The 19,797-nt window shown below is 37.0% G+C and overlaps 1 protein-coding gene across 1 annotated transcript in view; it reads right to left on the bottom strand.

Annotated features, from left to right (window-relative positions):
• Positions 1 to 4,072: 4,072 nt before the first annotated feature.
• The window catches only part of FYB1 (FYN binding protein 1), a 69,872-nt gene continuing 54,147 nt past the window's right edge, over positions 4,073 to 19,797 (bottom strand). The window contains exons 16-19 of the mRNA XM_083353524.1: positions 18,570 to 18,732; positions 8,201 to 8,234; positions 7,996 to 8,027; positions 4,073 to 7,851 (exon numbers count right to left, since the gene is read on the bottom strand). Coding sequence (XP_083209650.1) covers positions 7,832 to 7,851; positions 7,996 to 8,027; positions 8,201 to 8,234; positions 18,570 to 18,732 — 249 coding nt within the window. The 3' untranslated portion in view covers positions 4,073 to 7,831. The remainder of the gene's footprint in view (positions 7,852 to 7,995; positions 8,028 to 8,200; positions 8,235 to 18,569; positions 18,733 to 19,797) is intronic.

The raw sequence follows: 19,797 nt of genomic DNA, 5'->3' as shown, positions 1-19,797 counted from the left end.
GGTAGGTCTTTTTTTCGGGGTGAGGTTTATTTTTGGGGAAACACGGTTAGTAGAAACCAGGTTGATAACTCTTTGTAACTGTTTAGCGGCAATGATAGTTGTACCTATTTTAAAAGTATGAAGACATTTGAAATGAAGAAATATGAGAAACAGCAAACCATATAGAAAACTTGAAATCTTTTATTTTTTTCAGAACAAGTTTAAGAACAAAGTCTACAAAGAATGAAAACATAATATAATGTATAACTCCAAACTCCTGGACGCCATAGCAACATGCTACTATAATTAAGAGCTCCAAGGATAGAATCTGAACACAAAAGAAAATGTTTTTTAAAATGCATAAATTACATTGACTTGTTCATTTTTATTTTTTTAAAGCAATTGCCATTATAACTTTACCAAATAAGCTCATTAATTCTGTAAGGAAGTCATATTCTATCTGTCATGCTATAGCTTTTCACATCTACATTTGTATAGCTTGGAAACAGCTATGCAGGATGGAGCCATTTATGCGTCAGGATCCATCAACTATGTAGGATTGTCCTGTGATAGCCTTGTGGATCAGAAGATGAAGCCTAGTATCCTCTGTTTGTTTCTCCTGTAATCAGTGCTGTCTCTAAACATTGTGCCAGGCTGCGTGTATATAGGCAACTACTTCCCTACTTTTTCTGTTAAAACGGTCTCCCCCCCACCCCCCGGTTTAAAGAGGATTCTTTGCAGGGTGACTGTCAGACAGTTATTAGATGGAAACCCCTTTTACTAATATTGTCAAATATGTCAGACAAGAAACATGTATACAGGTAGTCCTTAACTTACAACCACAATGGACAAAAATTTCCATTGCTAGGTGGTTTTTATGTGAATCATGCCTGATTTTATGACCTTTTTGCCACAGTTAAGTGAATCACTGCAGTTGTTAAGTGAATCACGTGGTTGCTAAGCAAATCCAGATTCCCCCATGTAATTTATCGGAAGCTGCTGGGAAGGTCACAAATGGCGATCACGTGACCCTCAGACTGCAACCATCCTAAATATATTTATTTATATGCTGGTTGCCAAGTGCTCAAATTTTGATCATGTGACTGGAGAGGACGCAATGGGTGTAAGAGTGAGGATTGGTGGTCACCTTTTTTCAGCACCATTGAGCAGTTATTAAATGAATGATCATTTAGGTAGTCCTCAATGTACGACCACAATTGAGCCCAAAATTTCTGTTGCTAAGTGAAACATTTGTTAAGTGAATTTTGACCCCATCTTACAATCTTTCTTGCATCACTTGTTAAGTGAATGACTGCAGTTGATAAGTTAGTAACCCCGTTGTTAAGTGAACCTGGCTTCCCCATTGTCAGAAAGTCACAAAAGATGATCACATGATCTTGGGACACAGCAAAGGTCATAAGTATGAATCATTTGCCAAGCAGCTCAATTTTGATAACATGATCATGGGAATGCTACAAAGGTCATAACTGAAAAACTCATAAGTCACTTTTTTCACTGCCGTTGTAACTCTGAACAGTCGCTAAATGAATTGTAAGTCAAGGACTACCTGTAGAAAACTGAAATACGTGGTGAAATATTTTAGTCTACATTCTACAACCCAGGAGGCCATCCAGTCACCAGTCCTGCATCTAACCTCTCCAAGTGCTTAATCATTTCTCTTTATTTATTTTATTTATTTATTATTTTAATCCCATTTATATCCCGCCCTTCTCCGAAGACTCAGGGCGGCTTACAAACTTAGCAGTAGCCTTCATTCTATGTATATGCCTGCTTATTAGGGCTTTCACACACACCCCAAGCGGCATTATTACAAAGTCAGCTTAATTGCCCCCAACAATCTGGGTCCTCATTTTACCTACCTCGGAAGGATGGAAGGCTGAGTCAACCTTGAGCCTGGTGGGATGCGAACCTGCACTAATTGCAGGCAGCTGGTGTTACTTAAGGAGGCATTAGCCCACTGCTCCACCAAGGCTTTACCAGGAGGGTTGGACAGATGAAATGGAAAGAGGAAGAGTGGGTTATTGTTGGTCTTTGTGTAATTATTTGTATATGCTATATTTTATTTTAGAAACAATCACTATTGGGTATACCCAAATGATTAGAGAATGCACTGATGAGTGAATTGAATAGTTTTGGGTGGGTCATGTTAAGACAGAAATGGGACTGTTCCCTTCAGTGTATGGACTAATGTGTTCATGTTAGGGAGGGTTGCAAGCCAGAGGGCTGTATTGTTTACTGTTTTGGGACACTGGCAGACAGAGTGGAGGAAACAAGTTTGGTGCTGGAAATTTTGAGATGGATGGGCGAGTCAGATGTCAATCTTCATGTCAGACACACCAATAAATCTCAGGTCTTCAGATACTGAACACCACGGTTAGGAATCTGCTTCATGCAGAAACTCTTGACATGACATGGCTTTATTGCAAATAATGAATCTATATATATATAATATCTGCCCACTGCAGTACACAGAAATGAAAGCACTCTGTTTTAAACTCTAGGTCTCCATTGCAAGTCTAGATAATTCTGGCTGTTTTCTTCACAATTCTCAGATTTGGAAGCATCTGTTCAGTGGGGTCACAAGCTGGTTCTTGTGTTGCCAGCTTCATTCTTTACAATCTGCTGTGCTGGGAGCTGTTGAGGGGAAAGAGGAACTGACACATGCCAACCTTATTTTACTCCCCACATAAAAGTATTCTGGGATTACTTTTGTTTCAGCTTAAACCCCATAACAACAAAAGCTGGCCTGGATTATGTTTTGCTGAAACAAGGGCCATCTAGAATGGTTTGACAAGACATGTAGAATATATTTGGTTGCTTTCAGTCCCTATATCCTGCAGCTTTTCTGTTCTTAGAAATGTGTCTCTTGTTTGCCCATTGAAAAAAAACTACAAGTCTTCTCCAATTGAAAATGAAGAGAAATGAGAGAAGGTAAGAAGTATGTTGTCAATAATCCTAAGACATTTAAATAGATCAAAAGCAAGTAACTTACAAGTAAATCAGTTAGATGATGATAAGATGATAAGAAAATGATAAGATGATAAGATGATGATAAGATGATAAGAAAACTAAAACAGGAAGAAAATGAGGTTGAAGAACAAGCTTGAATTAATTTTTTCTTTGCAGAAATTGTTGGGTCTGAATTTCTATTTTTAGGAAGCGAGTGAGAAAACGAAGAGTAGTGATGAGAAGCAAAATTCTCACACTTACAAATTGAAAACAAATCACGGGAATAATGTATCATTAAGAATTCAAAAGCCACATTACCCTAAGTAAATGATTATTCTAGATTTGATGTTTACATACAAGTATAAGGAACGGTGCAGACTAATGGCACTCTTTTAAAGGAATTAAGTAGACTCTGCTGGCTGTTACGCCATCTCTTTTAGAAAAAGCATATAAGCATGTGTATATAAGGAAGAAAGAAGAGATTTTGTGGAAGAAAATAATATGCAGAAGGCATTTCTGTGTACAACTATTTTCAATTCCAAATCCCTCAGAAATCATTTTGAATCCAACCTTCATCTTCGCTTTTGCTGACTTTAGAATGTAGAGAATACATCACCACAATGCAATTAGTAAGAAGCTAAAGGAAAAGGCACTAAGAGTATTTGAGAGAGTGCAAAGGGTATCATCAACAACCATCCCATTTCCTCAGCTGTCTGGTTGCAGAATGACAACCTTTGAGCTTCAGCTTCACATAAAAAATACATTCTCCCCGTCTGTGTTTTTCAGTACATATATTTATCTCCATTTTTTTGAGATTTGCTAGTGTGGGCAGCTATATGAAGGAATGTTGATTATTAAAAACATAAAACAAAAGCACTGAACTTTCTCCAGAGTTTCTCATCTGTTTTACTGCCATTCCTCTATTACATTTTAAAATCATCTGTGGGGTGCAATGATCATAATGCTGGCAATTTGGGGGTTGGGTACTTTCCCAAGTAGCAGCAGGACTTGGACAGTCAAGAAAAAAAAGTTCTAAAATATGTCTTAAACATAAAGGAAGAGACCAACTCCAGAAACAGGATGCTGAACTTCTTCAGGGATAAGGGTAGAGGAATAGGTTATGACTGGCTTGAATTCAGGAGACAGATGCAAAAACAGAATCACTGTTAGATTTGTAGTGATGTAGCAATTTGAAGAATACCATGCCAGTTTTTCAATAATTTAAAGAAAAACTGTAAAATCAGAAATACCTTGACTCATTTTCCCAAACTAGATGATGGTATGAAACCAGCTAGGTTTGGAGCTGGTCCTGAAGTGGTACAAATTCTTAGTGTGAAAGTGCCCTAGAACTATACAATTCCCATAGTGGTGAAGGAAGGAGATGACTATATATTTATTAGAATTAACTACATACAGTATATACTAATACAACTGACCAAATAAGATTGAGAAAGAGAATTTGTGGTCCTCAAGATATATGTGAAGTACAAATCATAGCACCCTACATTATTGCCAAATAAGTAGACAATAGTCATTGTTTGCTTTCCTGTGAATAATCATGGTTTATTTAATTCAAAGTTCCAAAATATATTGAATACTAGATTAAAATATGTTTGGCTTATTTGTATAGCTGTTGTCAAAAAAGCCAATGCTATTTTTGGGGGCATTAAGAAAGATGAAGTAAAATGCAAGGTCAATATGATAATGCCTTTAAGAAAAGTTATCGGATAATCTCTTTTAGAATATTGTGCATTATTCCTTAAAATAGAATTGTGCTACTGAAAAAGGCCCTTAAAAGAGTAGCTAACATTATCAAAAGGTCAGAACATCTTTTTTTCCCCCTCATAAAATATTATGCTTGAAGATTTGCAACTGAGAAGTAAAAGGTTAACATGATACAGAAGGAGCCCAAATATATCTGAATAATCGGAAAATTCAAAAGGGATAAAACCTTTTTTAAAAAATCATTACTATTTGTGGTAGCAATTTTCTTTTTAAAAAACAAAACAAATGAGGTGGAGAATTACTACCGCAAATGCAGTAATTGCCATGAACATGCTTTGAAAAAAGATTATAAAAATGTGGAGATTAAAAATATTAACTAATGATGAGTCCACTTCCTACTGTATGTCAAATACAGAATTATCTCTTCATGTTAATTTTTGAAGGACATAAGCATGTCTTTAGGCCATGATATCTTTGCTGAAACACTTCCTGTAGACTTTAGATGGATCACTCTGAAACTAGTTCAGTGTCTCACTGGAGCCTGTATTACTTCTCAGATTCATTATTATTTTTACATGTTAACATCTATATCTCCAATGCCCTTGCAGGCAAGGCATACAAAACAAAAATGAGAAAGACTGTTTCATTCACATTTTCCTTATCCAATGGAAGTTGTTTATTATGGTTTGTGGTACAGTCAAGGTATTTAGACTGGATTTGGCATTTTTATCCATATATTGAGTATTTTCCAAAGAACTAGGATAGGCAGATGTTGTTTGATGTTAAAAGGTATTGCTGCAGGATGTAAGCTGTTCCAACTGACTTATGGTGATTTTGTCAATGCTAATGGTATTCAAATATTCCAGATATTTTGGGATTGCAGTGCACCCAAGATACCTATCACCATTAGTGCTAACTTTGCTGTATTTTGTCACAATTTTCTACTTTTTGCAGGTCTTTTCTGTTTTATGATTTTCTCCAGTTATTCAACATCTATTCTGCTGTATCCATGTACTCCCATGTCCACTATCTAGACTCTTTTGTCTTTTTTATCAATTGTTTAATTACTATTTCTATCTTTAGAAAATTAGAAATCTATCTGTCTATGTATACAGGTAGTCCTTTACTTAAAACCAGAATTAGGACCAGACTTTCTGTTGTAAGTCAGGGCAGTCATAAAATGAGTCATCGCCTGACCAGATCTAATTTTACATCCATTTATACTGCAGTTATTAAATGAAGCACATGTTTATTAAGTAAATTATATTGTCATTAAGCACATCCAGCTTCCCCAATTGACTTTGCTTGTTGGAAGCTAGCTAGGAAAGTAGCAAATTGCAAGATACTGCAACAGCTGTAAATGTGAGTTGTTGCCAAGCACCCATATTGAAATCAAGTGACTGGGGATAGAGTGATGATAATAACTTCAAGGAATATTGTAAATCACTTTTTCCAAGTCTGCTATAGCTTTGAATTGTCATTAAATGAATGTTCATAAGTCAAGGACTATAAGTGATGAAGATTCAGTTGCAAAAGGTTTTTGAGAATGTACACAGAAGCAAGAATGCAAGACTGGCAAGAAACTCATTAAAAGAGCTATGTATTTTGTCAGGAAAATTGCATTTGAATTGAAGCCATAGGCATCGATGGAGGCAAGTGATGTCACATGATATCACAAATGACATTACACAAGACAAATGACATAAATTATGTCACTTGCCAGTTATACCATGTGAATGACACATAATAAATAATTACTAACATTTGCTTGATGACAGTATGAGACATATAGTAATAACTTAAACCAGATATCTATAATTATTATCAGTTTCTTGTTGAGATAACACAACATTACTGCTGTTTACAAACAAAAGAGCTAATTATGCATCGTGGTATAATTCAAGACAGAATGTAAATTGAAAATAAAGAATGATATTTAATACTCTTTACCTAGAAAAAAAATCAAGTTCAAAGGCATAGAATGGGGAATAATTGGCTTCCAAAAAATTTGTATATAAATAATATGAAATCTGCTAAGAAAAGTGTAATGTTAGGCTGCATATATAAAAGTAGATTCTCCAGGAACTGATAGTTTCATTATATTCTGCATTGGTCAAACCAAACTTTGTTCATTCTATCCAGTTTTGATAGTCACTTTTTAAGGAAAAAATAGAAAAACCCACATAAATAGGCAACAAGCACTTTGAAAGGACTCATAGTTTTGAGGGACCGTGAGAAAACTGGAAGAAAATCATATTGTTTTTCTAATACTGGATGTTGAGTTTTAAAAAAGCTAGGTTCTGCTCTCTACCATCCTGGTGTAAAATGGAAGATGACCAATGTTTGAAGTGTGAATAGCCACATCTCAATTTTTGAAAGATCCACAGGAGGCAATCCAATAACGTGACATCACCGGAGGAGGCACCGTTCATTCTTCAGCTTTTGGGGAGATTTTAAGGATGGCGATGGGAACAGAAATTCTCCTAGAGATAAACCCTTTTCATTCTTAAAACCATCCCAAATGTAAACAACAAGTTGAAACTTTCCTTCTGAAATTTAACTTTTCCCACCAAATTTCAGAGGCACAACTGCAGAATATTGGTTGCCAATTTCTGAGTTATAGGAAGGGAGATTCTGCCTGAATATTACAAAAAGTTCAATAGCAGGTTGAATTAGCTGGCTGCTTCCAATTCTGTGGTTCTGTGGTATGATGAGTAGGTAAAAATAACATAAAACAGGTGAAGTACAGGTATCATGTCTGTGGGCACATTGGGACATTTCCAAAGTGCATTGATGAATAAGAGAAGGAGTATTATAAATGCAAATAATGGTTGTTGATTTAATCTGTAGCATGCTAAATAGAATATTCTGGATTGTGCTGGGGGATTTGCAAAAGAAAGCTATCAAGTTATCCCACACCCAGCACTGATTTAATAACGTCCCAATTTGAAGATTTGGCTGATGGTTGCAAATCATTGCATATTTGTGTAATGTTATCATGCTTCAGTGATAAAGCCTGCTTCACAGTCCAGAAACTGATGGGATAGCTTAACCAAATCTTTTATACATACACATAAATCCTAAGTCTGAGTAATATGTTTCTCTCTTGTATCCACCAATCAAAGAAAGTGAAGACTATCCAAGATGAGGCCTGGAGCTAATCATTGTCATATAAATCTACGAAAGAGTGAAAAATGAAAAAAAAATCAGTTTTGGATAAAAACTTATTATCCTTATAATTAACAACAAACCTATAGAAAAATATTTCAGTTGCCTTCATTCTTAATCATTAGAATTCCATTTTACTTATGTATCTCTTACCATCTGCAATATCATCATATATTTCTTCATCACTGTAAATTTAGAAAAAGAAAATATGAATTTAGTTGCTTTACATACATTAAGAATTGAGAAGAAGCATTATATATTTTTTTACTATTCCCCTCCCAAATATGAACATTTTAAAACTATCCTTTGACCATTCTGAGAGACAGAGGAAGATTTACTATGAAATTATTGCACTTACTCATGCACTAGGCAGCTTCTTTGGACATAGCCATCTGAAAAATCAAATCATATATACATAATTATTTTCAACTCAAACTGACATCTCAGCTAAAAGAAACTAGACAGAAGAAAACTCTAATGCAAAAATATTTGTTATCTTTCAGTTCCATCTAGATCTTATGAGATATATTGGCATTTTGGTGCAATGAAGATTATGCTGTATTTAATGCGATGCCTCAATTTATTACTGCAAGGACTTATGACCATAAGGGCTGAATTATGGTCGTAAATTGAGGACTATATATAATGCCTTCCTGCCATTGTTCTTGAAGCTGAGAAAAAGACAGCTTGACTGATCCATGTAATCGTCTGGGGTTTTTACTTCTGATGATGAAAGCCTTATAGCTAGGAAGGAAAGGCGGGGTGCACTGACTGTCCCCTCACCACCTTTTCCAATCCCTTTTTCATCCTTTTGTTCGAAAACAACATCGTGGAAAATACAAAGGGAAGTACACTGGAAGAGCTGAAGGACCAGGATAGGAGAGATCATCTTGGAGAAAAGCTACCTGTGTGGTCACTAGGAGTCAAAACAACTCGATGGTACATATTCAGCAATTAATTGTGCTTATTTGTTGTAGCCTTGGAGGGTGAGTTTCTCATATGAGGAAAAATCCAAACTTCCTGTCCTCATAGATAGATTTAAAAACTACAAGGCAAACATTCTAGGTTTGATAAAACAGTTTTCCCCTTGGCCTTTGAAACTGGAGTTCCTGTCATTCATTTTAAGGCAGAACTACTTCCCCCTAACTAAAGGATTGCAAATACACTGTGACCCTCATGGGGAAATGAGCTCATATCTAGGGTATTCTAATCTTTTCTCTCTCATCTAAAAATAATCCTCGCTATAAGCAAAACATTTAGAGAAAAATCATCAATTTTCAACCTGGAAAAGACGCTGGAGAAGGGTGGAGGAGAGAGGAAGGGAGAAGAGAAAAGATAAAGGGAAAGGTGAGGAGTGGACTGTCAAAGAGAAGCTAGATAAGGGGAAAGGTGAGAAGTGGACTATCTCAAAGAGAAGCTAGATATGGTACTAACATTATTTCAATAAACATATAACTAGATGACATTTCATAACAAGTTATGGTATGGTATTGAGACTTATAATGACTTTCAGCTGAATTAAACAATCTCCCTCTTCTGTACATCCCATTTTGCAACAATAAATCTACCTTCTCAAAGCAAAAAGCTCAAATGATTATTTATTTACTGTATTTGGACAGTATGTACTGTATATTTGTTGCACTTGGCTAACCTACCAAACAAGAATTTTCATTGTTATCTTCTCTCTATATAGCTACTATCTCCAGAATAATTTTGTCCTTGACCATCTTCTTAACTATTATACGTTTTCTCTTCTTTTCCCTACTGTCAAAAACTATACCTACAAAATGTTTCTCTGTCAAGACCATATGCCACATATCCAACAAAATACTGTAATGCACAAAGATCTAAATGATAATAAAATAAAATGGATTAGATTTTGAAGTGCCCAAGACAATCTGTATTTGTGAAGCATTGGATAGTAATGATTTTCTGATATTGCTAATAATCCAAAAGAAAAGCTCTCTGCTTCAAAGATTTCAATATCATCATAATCTGACTCCTTCCATTATGTATCAAATGCAGAACCATCTTTAAAAGCCCCCAAACATTAACTGTGTTACAGTTAATATCTGTCTAGTCCAGATAGAACAAAGTATGAATATGTTAAAGATACCCTTGAACTGAGCTCAGCTTCTGTTGATTACAGTGATCTGTCCATATCTATGTCTTGGCAGCCATAAAAAAAGGATTTTTTTCAGGATGGTTGATGTGGGAAAATAAAAGGAAGGAGGATTAGGCATGCCACCTATAATTGTGTAAAATAAAAATGAAATATATATCAAATAAATCAGTAAGGATTGTCCTTATTTTTTCTGTGATTAGACAAGGTTGGCTAGCTGCTGCCCTCTGCTGTAGACATAATAGGAATAAAATCAGAGAGAAATAATATAATGAATTGTTTGCCAGATAAAATTTCAAGTACAGTAGAAGCTAACAGACAGTCGTGATTTGTAAGAGAAGATGGGATATTCTTGTTTTTTATTTTTCCTAAAGAATGTTGAATCTGTTTTATTATCAGAAGAATATATTCAGGGATTTTGTAGAGTTTTCTATTCATATCCAGCTAATTCAATTCCAGGAAGTCAAAGAAAGGGCAATAAGTTTTCCTTTCTTCGGAAGGATTGCTTTTTAGCAACGTTTTTCAAACTTGTCTTAGTATTGTGTATGTTCGCTGCCTTGAGTTATTTATAAAAATCATAAAGGCGGGATAAAAATGAAAACAAACAAAGAACTATAGAGCTGATTTTGAAGGAAGAATACAACAATTCACCAAAATATGATTTAAGCCCAGGAAAAGAAGATAACAATGAAAAGAAACTTACAGGAGCTCCACATTAACCTTTTTTTTACGTGAGACGAGTAGGGAAGACATCAGGCTTTTACGATTCTATTATTGCAACTTGTACCAATGAACACTTTCACTACCTCTTTTGGAGTGTGTCCCCTCATATGACCTTAAAGGGCCCATAGCATCCTGTCAATGATTTCCTTAGGCTTGAGAGACAACTGGGTTATCAACAGTCTGCCATCTACTATGTCAGCACAGCACCAGATACAACACCAGTAAATGTAGGACTTCCTTCCCCACCCCCCCAACTGCTGCAGGTACCTTCTTTCATGATACACAGTACTTCCTCCCACAGTCACAATCAAATGTGGCTGTTTTCCTCCCGAGAAATATGGAATAAAACCAGAAAGAAACCAGTTAACATAACTGGTTGATGCAACAGATGTCCATGCTTTTCCAAAACTTACACAGAAGTGAACATTTTAGCAGGTGAAACTTCTCCTAGCTTAGAATAATATATTAGAATATCATTAGTGTGGCAACATTGCTGATGGTTCTGTATCAGGAAGAATAGTGGCAAATTATAGCTTCAAAAGAATATTTCCAAACAGAAGCAATGGGTCTTCAGTAATAAATGCAAGTATAACATATTGACAATTTGGAAGAAAAGAAACATAAGTTCATACATATGCTGTTTGAGTTTAAAGTGGTGAGTAATCAGGGGAAAGATCACAATCGATATCTTCATGAAAACATCAACCTTCTGGGCAGCTGCTATTTAAACAATAAATCCCATACCAGCTTTTCCCAACCCTGGGGCTCTCTAGATGTACAATGTGATGTCCCATAAGCCTCCGCCAGCAATGGCATGTTGCCAAAGTCCACAGATCTCAAGAATGTTCAGGATTAGGAGGCTGTTGTAGACCATTAGGGAAAAAATAATAATTTATGAGTAGCATAATGCTTTTTGCATAAGCATCAGTTTTGGGCAATGGGTAAAACAAATGACAATATGTACATAGTACCACGCTAATAGTGCAATGGACATATTTGCCTCAGACACCAGGACACAAGTACCGTATGTAAGGGCAATTATTTCCATGATGTCATCCACACATGGCAATAAATAAATAAATAAATAAATAAATAAATAAATAAATAAATTTGAAGTCATTGCATTAACCCTACTCTTGAAACCTTTCACATTTACTTGGATTCATCATCCATTCTGTCTTCATCCTATCACTTTATATTTTACCATATAAATCTCTTAGATAAGCTATTTCTCCATTTTTAGTTAGTAATCTATAAAGATAAAACATGTATCTTAAATGTCTATGGATATTCTCAGTCATCCAGGTCATAGCTGTGTCAAAGGTGCTTTTTCAAGAGGCAACTGGACTTTCTTGTTTTTCTTTGAAAACGTTTTGCTTCTCATCCAAGAAGCTTCTTCAGCTTTGACTGGATGATGGGGAATGGAAGGATTTAATTTCATAATCATAAATCTTTCCACTCCCCACCGTCCATTCGGAGCTGAAGAAGCTTCTTGGATGAGAAGCGAAATGTCTTCAAAGAAAAACACAGAAAGTCCAGTTGCTTCTTGAAAAAGCATCTTTGAGACAAAATAATAATAATAATAATAATAATAATAATAATAATAATAATAATAATAAGAAGAAGAAGAAGAAGAAGAAGAAGAAGAAGAAGAAGAAGAAGAAGAAGAAGAAGAAGTTGGAAGGGACCTTGGAGGTCATCTAGTCCAACCCCCTGCTCAGGCAGGAAACCCTATACCATTTCAGACAAATGGCTGTCCAGTCTCTTCTTAAAAACTTCCAGTGTTGGAGCATTCACCACTTCTGGAGGCAGATTGTTCCACTGGTTAGTTGTTCTAACTGTCAGGAAGTTTCTCCTTAGTTCTAGGTTGCTTCTCTCCTTGACTAGTTTCCATCCGTTGCTTCTTGTCCTGCCTGCAGGTGCTTTGGAGAATAGCTTGACTCCCTCTTCTTTGGGGCAGCCCCTGAGATATTGCAACACTGCTATCATGTCACCCCTCGCCCTTCTCTTCATTAAACTACACATATCTAGTTGCTCATTCAGTTTTCCCTTTAAAAGTACTCTCTCACACACATATATATCTCAATGACTTACTAAAAAGCAAAAATATGGTTGGTAGAATTATTATCTGGCATGTGCTGTTTATTTGCCCCACTTTTATCCTTTCAGTCAGGATTCTGCCATACTCCTTCCCAGACACTCCCTGAATTCATTCTGTTGTTAGCACAGAAGTAGCTAACAAATCACAGAACCACTTCCTAAGCAAGCCACATCCATATTTTGACATTTCTCCTATGACATCATCACTACCATTTTTTCAATTTTACAGATCATTTAGGACTCCATCTGTTTTTACTTGGACACATTTATTATAGCATTTGTTTTAAATCAATTCTTACTCCCATACTCCTATCTCAAATACTCCTCTAAATATTACCCTCCTTCAACTTGCAGTCCCAAATTATTACCACTTTTATTTTTAAATTTTAATTTTAATTCCATTTATTCTGTCAGGGGCTCCTTCCTTAACCCTTTTCACTCACTTCCAAAACAAAATGTTTCCATCAAAGCTGCTTTGCATTTCTTTGTGCTTTCTAATCTTCACCATTCCTTGCACGCTTTGACTACGTTCTCTTCACTTGTCTTTTTCTCACTCTATAAAGCGTACAACTTTTTTGAAGCAATTATTCTCTTCTTTGTATTTCCTTCCATCTTTAGCTTATTTAACTTTACCATCTCACCAAGCCCCTTTTTCATACTTTTGACCCCTACAGCACATCCATTGTACTCTGTAGCATAATTTGTTTCAGTTTTCTTCAAGCAGGAGTAGCATGCATCAGAGGAGGAAATAGAAACAGGTGACAGGCAGTGGGTCACAGACCTTGGGTGGGAGGGACATAGGAGGCCACACTTGAACCTCTTGGCATGCCTCACACAATCTGGTAAACCTCCTGCAGGGCACCACAGACTATGCTGTAATGTGGTAGACCAAGTAATGATATGTTGGATAAAACACAGAAGGAATAAAATATTAAAAGGAAATCTCCCTAAGAACCAAAAGTATTGCCAGATTCTGCTTTAGGATAAAAGTAAAGGTAAAGGTTCCCCCACACGTGTGTGTTAGTCGTTTCCAACTCTAGGGGCCGGTGCTCATCTCTGTTTCATAGCCAAAGAGCCAGTGCTTGTCCGAGGATGTCTCCGTGGTCATGTGGCCGGCATAACTAGATGCCAAAGGCGCACGGAACGCTGTTACCTTCCCATCGTAGTGGTCCCTATTTTTCTACTTGCATTTTTACATGCTTTTGAACTGCTAGGTTGGCAGAACCTGGGACGAGTAACAGGTGTTCACTCTGTTACATGGCACTCGGGATTCGACCCGCCAAACTGCCGACCTTCTGATCGACAAGCTCAGCGTCCTAACCCACTGAGCCACCGCGTCCCTGCTTTAGGATATTGGCATGCAATCGTATTTACTGAAATCATTTTGTGAATGATGTCCTTGAAGGGAGAAATGATGGGCTACATATCTGGATTCCAGAAGACAAATAATATAATTTCACCCTGATTTAGGAGTACTGTTCAGAGTTTTGAACTTAAAGGGATAGGCAGGAGAGCAGAGCTATAGTGTCAGCTCCTGGGGCTTTGTAGAGAAATAAAGTATAAGGTCACACAAGCAGCAGTCTGCATTCCTAAAATTCCAAACCTTAATACCTCCCTGGGGAAAGAGATGGGTAACAAACAGACTTATTCATGAGAACCAGGTGCCTTCAGAAAAGCAATCTAAAATTACCATTCATTCAGCAGGATGCTAAATAAAGGCAGTTGGCCATAATACCATCATCTTATGGCTCCTTAATGGATTCTAAGAATTATTCAAACAAAGTTATATTTTGCCCATATTAGATGGGGCATGTAAGGTTTCCCTTCCATAACTTACTACCCTCCCAATATTTTGAGACTATAACTCCTGTATTTTACACCATGCTGGAAAGAGATTTAGGAATTGAAGTCCCAATGCATCAGAAAGGTGATAAGATGCAGAAAGAAAAACTGTTATGAGTGAGCCATGACCTCACAAAGATAACAAACTTACAAAGACTAAAATGTAACATTCCTATGAAATATTTACCAAATCTTTGTCAGAACTTCAAGATATGCATGCATACTAATTCTACTTTTATTGTAGCAGAATTTTGAAAGTCTGAACACACTTCTCTCCTCACTCCCTTTATCTTCAAGGGAACTAGGGGTGTGTGGCCTTAGACACTTTTTCTGTTTACAGTTTTGGCCCAACTCAATTTTTTTTAAATCTGATTGTTGTTTTGATAGCAACTCTTCTTCCTGTTCCTCAAAGTTATTTTCTCTGCTGGTGACAACTTTGGATTCTCCAGGTGGGTTGGATAGCAACTCCCAAAATTCCTGAGGTCATTTTGGGCAGGAGAATTTGGAATCATCATCTACTTGTTCAGGAGGACCCAAATGTAGAAAAAGTTGCCCTATTATTATCCTATGACTTCCTCCATCCCCATAGAGAAATGACAAATAGCAAATTATCTATTATTTCAGTAAAGATATTTTATGCAGAGATAGGACTTGCAACTCATAAGGATCCCTTAGGTACATTTTAAGATCATTTTAAAAATCATTCTATTTCATACAAGATGAATGGGTAATGTTGTTACATTAGATGCTACAGTGTAGCATCTAATATTAAGCTTTCATTTTTGTCAGTTAAAAATGAAGGGATAAGAGCGTTCCAGACAACTGAAAGTCAAAACTGTCTTTTTTCCCTTAGAGACTTCATTCATTCAGAACTGTGAACCTTTTGCATCTAAATTTCTGCAGCCTTCTTATTTTCCTTTTACTAGAACAAGTCAGCATTCTGGAGATTGCCCCTGAGTACATTCATTAACATTGCTCAAGTATGTTTATTGATTTTTAACTCCTTGATATTACCCAAGCAGCAGAATACTCCAGAAATTGTAGGTGCTCCATCGCTGGAGGTCTTTATGAAAAGTCTGGACAGACATTTATCCAGAATGGTGTAGGGTCTTCTGCTTGAGTAGGGGGTTGGACTAGAAGACCTCCAAGGTCCCTTTCAAATCTGTTATACTGTTCCTGTTACTATACTGAAAGTGTATGACTTAGTGGCACTGACTCTTCAGTTTCTTCTGAGCTCATGGGGTGTTGGGTTGTAGACAGAGAGTTAGGGATTCACTCAGTGCCCCCTTGTCTTTCACTTTACCCATTCTTTTGTCTTTTTTGACTGCTAATCTCAAGATCTTCCTTCTGCCCCTTTGGAACAAGCATGCAATGCATGAAATCTAGACAAATAGAAACAACATCTAAATACTATGCAAAAGAGACAAAATGGCAACAAAAAGACCAAAACATCTCCCCACCAGTAATCAACACCCAGATGTGCATCAGACCAACAATCAAAAAGTGAACAACGCCCCAATCAAGGAACTGCCAAACAAGCTAGCAGTAAACAGCCTAAGCAAAGAACCAGCAAGACCACCTCCACCAACACTGACGGAGCAAGCCACTAGAATATAAACTGAGAGCAACCCCCCTCCTTACTAGCACTGATGATATTACCTACTTCGGGTAATGAAACACCTGCAAGAAAACAACCAAGCTGAGAGAAAACCAAGGACCTCTCTATCTTATATTGGCTATGGAATATGGGTTTTAGGGGCAAGCTGGCTGCTGGTGTAAGGAAAGAAAGAAAGAAAGAAAGAAAGAAAGAAAGAAAGAAAGAAAGAAAGAAAGAAAGAAAGAAAGAAAGAAAGAAAGAAAGAAAGAAAGAGAAGGAAGGAAGGAAGGAGAAAGAAAGAAAGAAAGAAAGAAAGAAAGAAAGAAAGAAAGAAAGAAAGAAAGAAAGAGGAAGGAAGGAAGGAAGGAAGGGAAGGAAGGAAGGAAGGAAGGAAGGAAGGAAGGAAGGAAGGAGAAAGAAAGAAAGAAAGAAAGAAAGAAAGAAAGAAAGAAAGAGAAAGAAGAAGGAAGGAAGGAGAAAGGAAGGAAGGAAGGAAGGAAGGAAGGAAGGAAGGAAGGAAGGAAGGAAAGAAGGAAGGAAGATGGGGAGAAGTTCAGGTAAAGCCTTAGATGCAGCTGTCCTGTCATGGGAAGAGATGAGCTGCCTTGCTGCTAACCAGGACTCTTATGAGAGCAGGTGGAGATAGTATTTTTATTGATGAAGCTTAGTATTGAAAGTGTGGGAGTCTAAAGACCTGACCTTCTTAGTTGTGGAGGAATAAATTGCCATGTTTGAAGCTGTGTTGTTTTCAGGCATCAAGACAGAGAACCTTTGGAGAGACGATAGGGGAAGCTGGTGGCTGGAATGAGGCATCCCTGGCAGGGTTCTGGCCAATTTCCTGCCCCATCAAGAGAGGGGTAAAAACGTTGGTTGGGAGAAGAGAAGCCAAGACCTGGACAAAGGGACGTGCTTTACCAAACCCTAAGACCAATGGGGATAGAGGGAGGTGGCTGCCTGCAGAGGGACACGTGCGGACCTCGAGGAAGCTCCAAATTGGAAAGAGCTAGACAGAAGATCCAGGTGGAGGTGCATCACTGAACATCAACACATGTTGCTGGGATCCAGAAAAGCACAAATAAAGGCTTTAGGCATGCACTGAAATAAACCAGCCTGTTCCCTTTTCATTTCTCCATATTTAGTGAATAACTGAAAATGAAGAAGGAGGAGAAAGGAGGATGTTGGTAACTAAGCAATGGAATCAGTGGTGGGATTCAGCCAGTTCACACCACTTTGGCAGAACCGGTAGCTAATTTTTTGTTAGAATCGGTTGTTCACATATTTGAATCCCACCACCAAATGGAGTGGGCAGTCACTAGCAAATAGCTCTGGGAAAAAAAATATAAAGTTAGAGGCTTTAGAGAGATAGGAAGGAGGAAGAAACTTTGTACTGGGAAGTTTGAACACATTACTGTAAATACAGTTAGTTCTATTACCCTCCCCGCCTTATTCCTGTAAATCTTCTACCTGTATATTCTGCTTAAAGTCATATGCACACCCCACTGTAAAAGTACCATCAGTCACACTTTGACAATTAAATAAATCTACTTTCTCTTATAAACTGGCTTTGATAATTTTAATGTTTGGCCTCAGAGGAATGCTCTCACACATACACAGGCCAGTTTATTTTTTTCAACACAAAACAGCTACTACTGTTAGCACAGTATTCAGAATTGTATTCAGGCTGGTGCTGGTCAAGAACCTAGCAATTCCCCAGATTTGTGGCTAAGAAACACTTAAATATCTAGATTCATGAATCATGTTAAGTGAATAATGGGATGTGTTTGGCTCAGCCTTGGATATTGAATCAACATAGTTTATAAAACTTGGCTTATAGTTATAACAAAACTATCCAGTTTTAGTTTAATGAACAAGACATGGTTAAACAAGCTGTGGCTTAGTGTGACCTATGAACCTAGCCCTTCCCTCCAGATATCGATGAATATTCTCTGAAACCAATTTTTCCATTTAGAAAGGAGGGGTTTGTTTTGCTGCAGATGATTTTAGCCATCGATATATATATCTCAATGTAAAAACAGCAATAGAAGCTTAGTAAGGACATATTATTTATTAAGTAAAAAATATTCAGCAGTGTTCAGAATAATTATGTTCTGTAATTAATCTGAAAATCATTTTGGCCATTGCTGGTAAGGCCTCTATGGTCCACAGTGATCTTGAATGTACAAAGATCCTGTATATTTGTATTGTGCCTTAACTGTTATTGGATTATAAATCCCATCATTTCTTATGTTGGCATTAAGTTGGAGTTTAACAATATTTGGACAGTTACAATGCCCACTTCTGCTTTTCATAACTTATTTTCTTCCACTCTGTGTTAGTACTTACATTTTCTTTCTTCATTCCTACAAAGCACTTTAGTATCATCCACATTTTGAATAATCTCAACCAGTTCTCCTGGCTTGACTTGCAAATCTTTGGAACCTTTTTTCTTTGGGGATGATGCTTTAGATATGGTAGCAGTGTACAGAACTCGAATATCACCTTCATACTGTGGAAATAAAATGAATTATTTTGGGGAAAAATTAAAGAACAATTGAAATTATACTTTTGGCTTTGTATAAATTGAATAAAATGTAATCTTGTTGGAAGATTAGGCTATTACCTGATATTTATTTGACTTCCCCTCTCAAAGGATACAGTACAAGTTGTTTGATTAGATAGTGAGTGATCTTTGTTCAGCTATTAAGGACTGGATAGGATCTATATCAGAAGACTACCCCAGTTGGGCAGTGAGTCAGTGACCCATCTGTTGCTTCTCCATCCTATTCCTAAGACAACAGAGTACACTGTACCTGTCATCTTCATAGGGTAAAACGGATAGGAATCACAACTAGATGAGGTACTGTAATTCTACTTTATTGTAAAGCTTCATGGATAGAATCTTGCAAGTCTGAAAGTAGAATCTCCCCCCCACACACCAAATCTGTCTCATTTACAGACCAAGGGTCTCTTCTGAGCTTCTTGTCCCAACCACTATGAGGGTTGTGGGCTATGCTGACTCTTATTTGATCATCTCCCAATCTCCCAAGGTCTTTCCTATATACAATTATACTCCAGTGGTGGGATTCAAATATGTGAACAACCAGTTCTTTGTCTGGATGCCAATTCTGGAAGTCCATTCTGGGCCTGGGCAACTAAAAATTAGCTACCGGTTCTGCCAAACTGGTGCGAACCGACTGAATCCCACCACTGTTACACTCCCTAAAAGCACATTACAGTGTTGGCACAATGAGAATTTTAGAACAATTCCCCTGTGAGAAAACAGTGCACATTTGGGCTGTTTCTTAGACTAGGAAAAAAAGTGACAAAAGGTGACCATAACTGAAGACCATATCCCCAGTATACATAATGTTAGAAAAGGAATCTGAGATCATGAATGAACTTCTAGGGATCATCCAGGAGATTTACTGTAGGATAGATAAAAGATTTTTTGTCTTTATGCTGAGTAAATTAATCTGTGAAAAATGTACAATGTGACATGATGACATCCACCATGTCAGATGGCCTTAAAAGAGGCCTAGACAGATACTGGGAGAATAAGTTATTTAAAACT

Source organism: Vipera ursinii (genome assembly GCF_947247035.1).
Source record: "Vipera ursinii genome assembly, chromosome: 2".
NCBI classification, from domain to species: domain Eukaryota; kingdom Metazoa; phylum Chordata; class Lepidosauria; order Squamata; family Viperidae; genus Vipera; species Vipera ursinii.
This window is presented reverse-complemented; position numbering and strand designations above follow the sequence as displayed.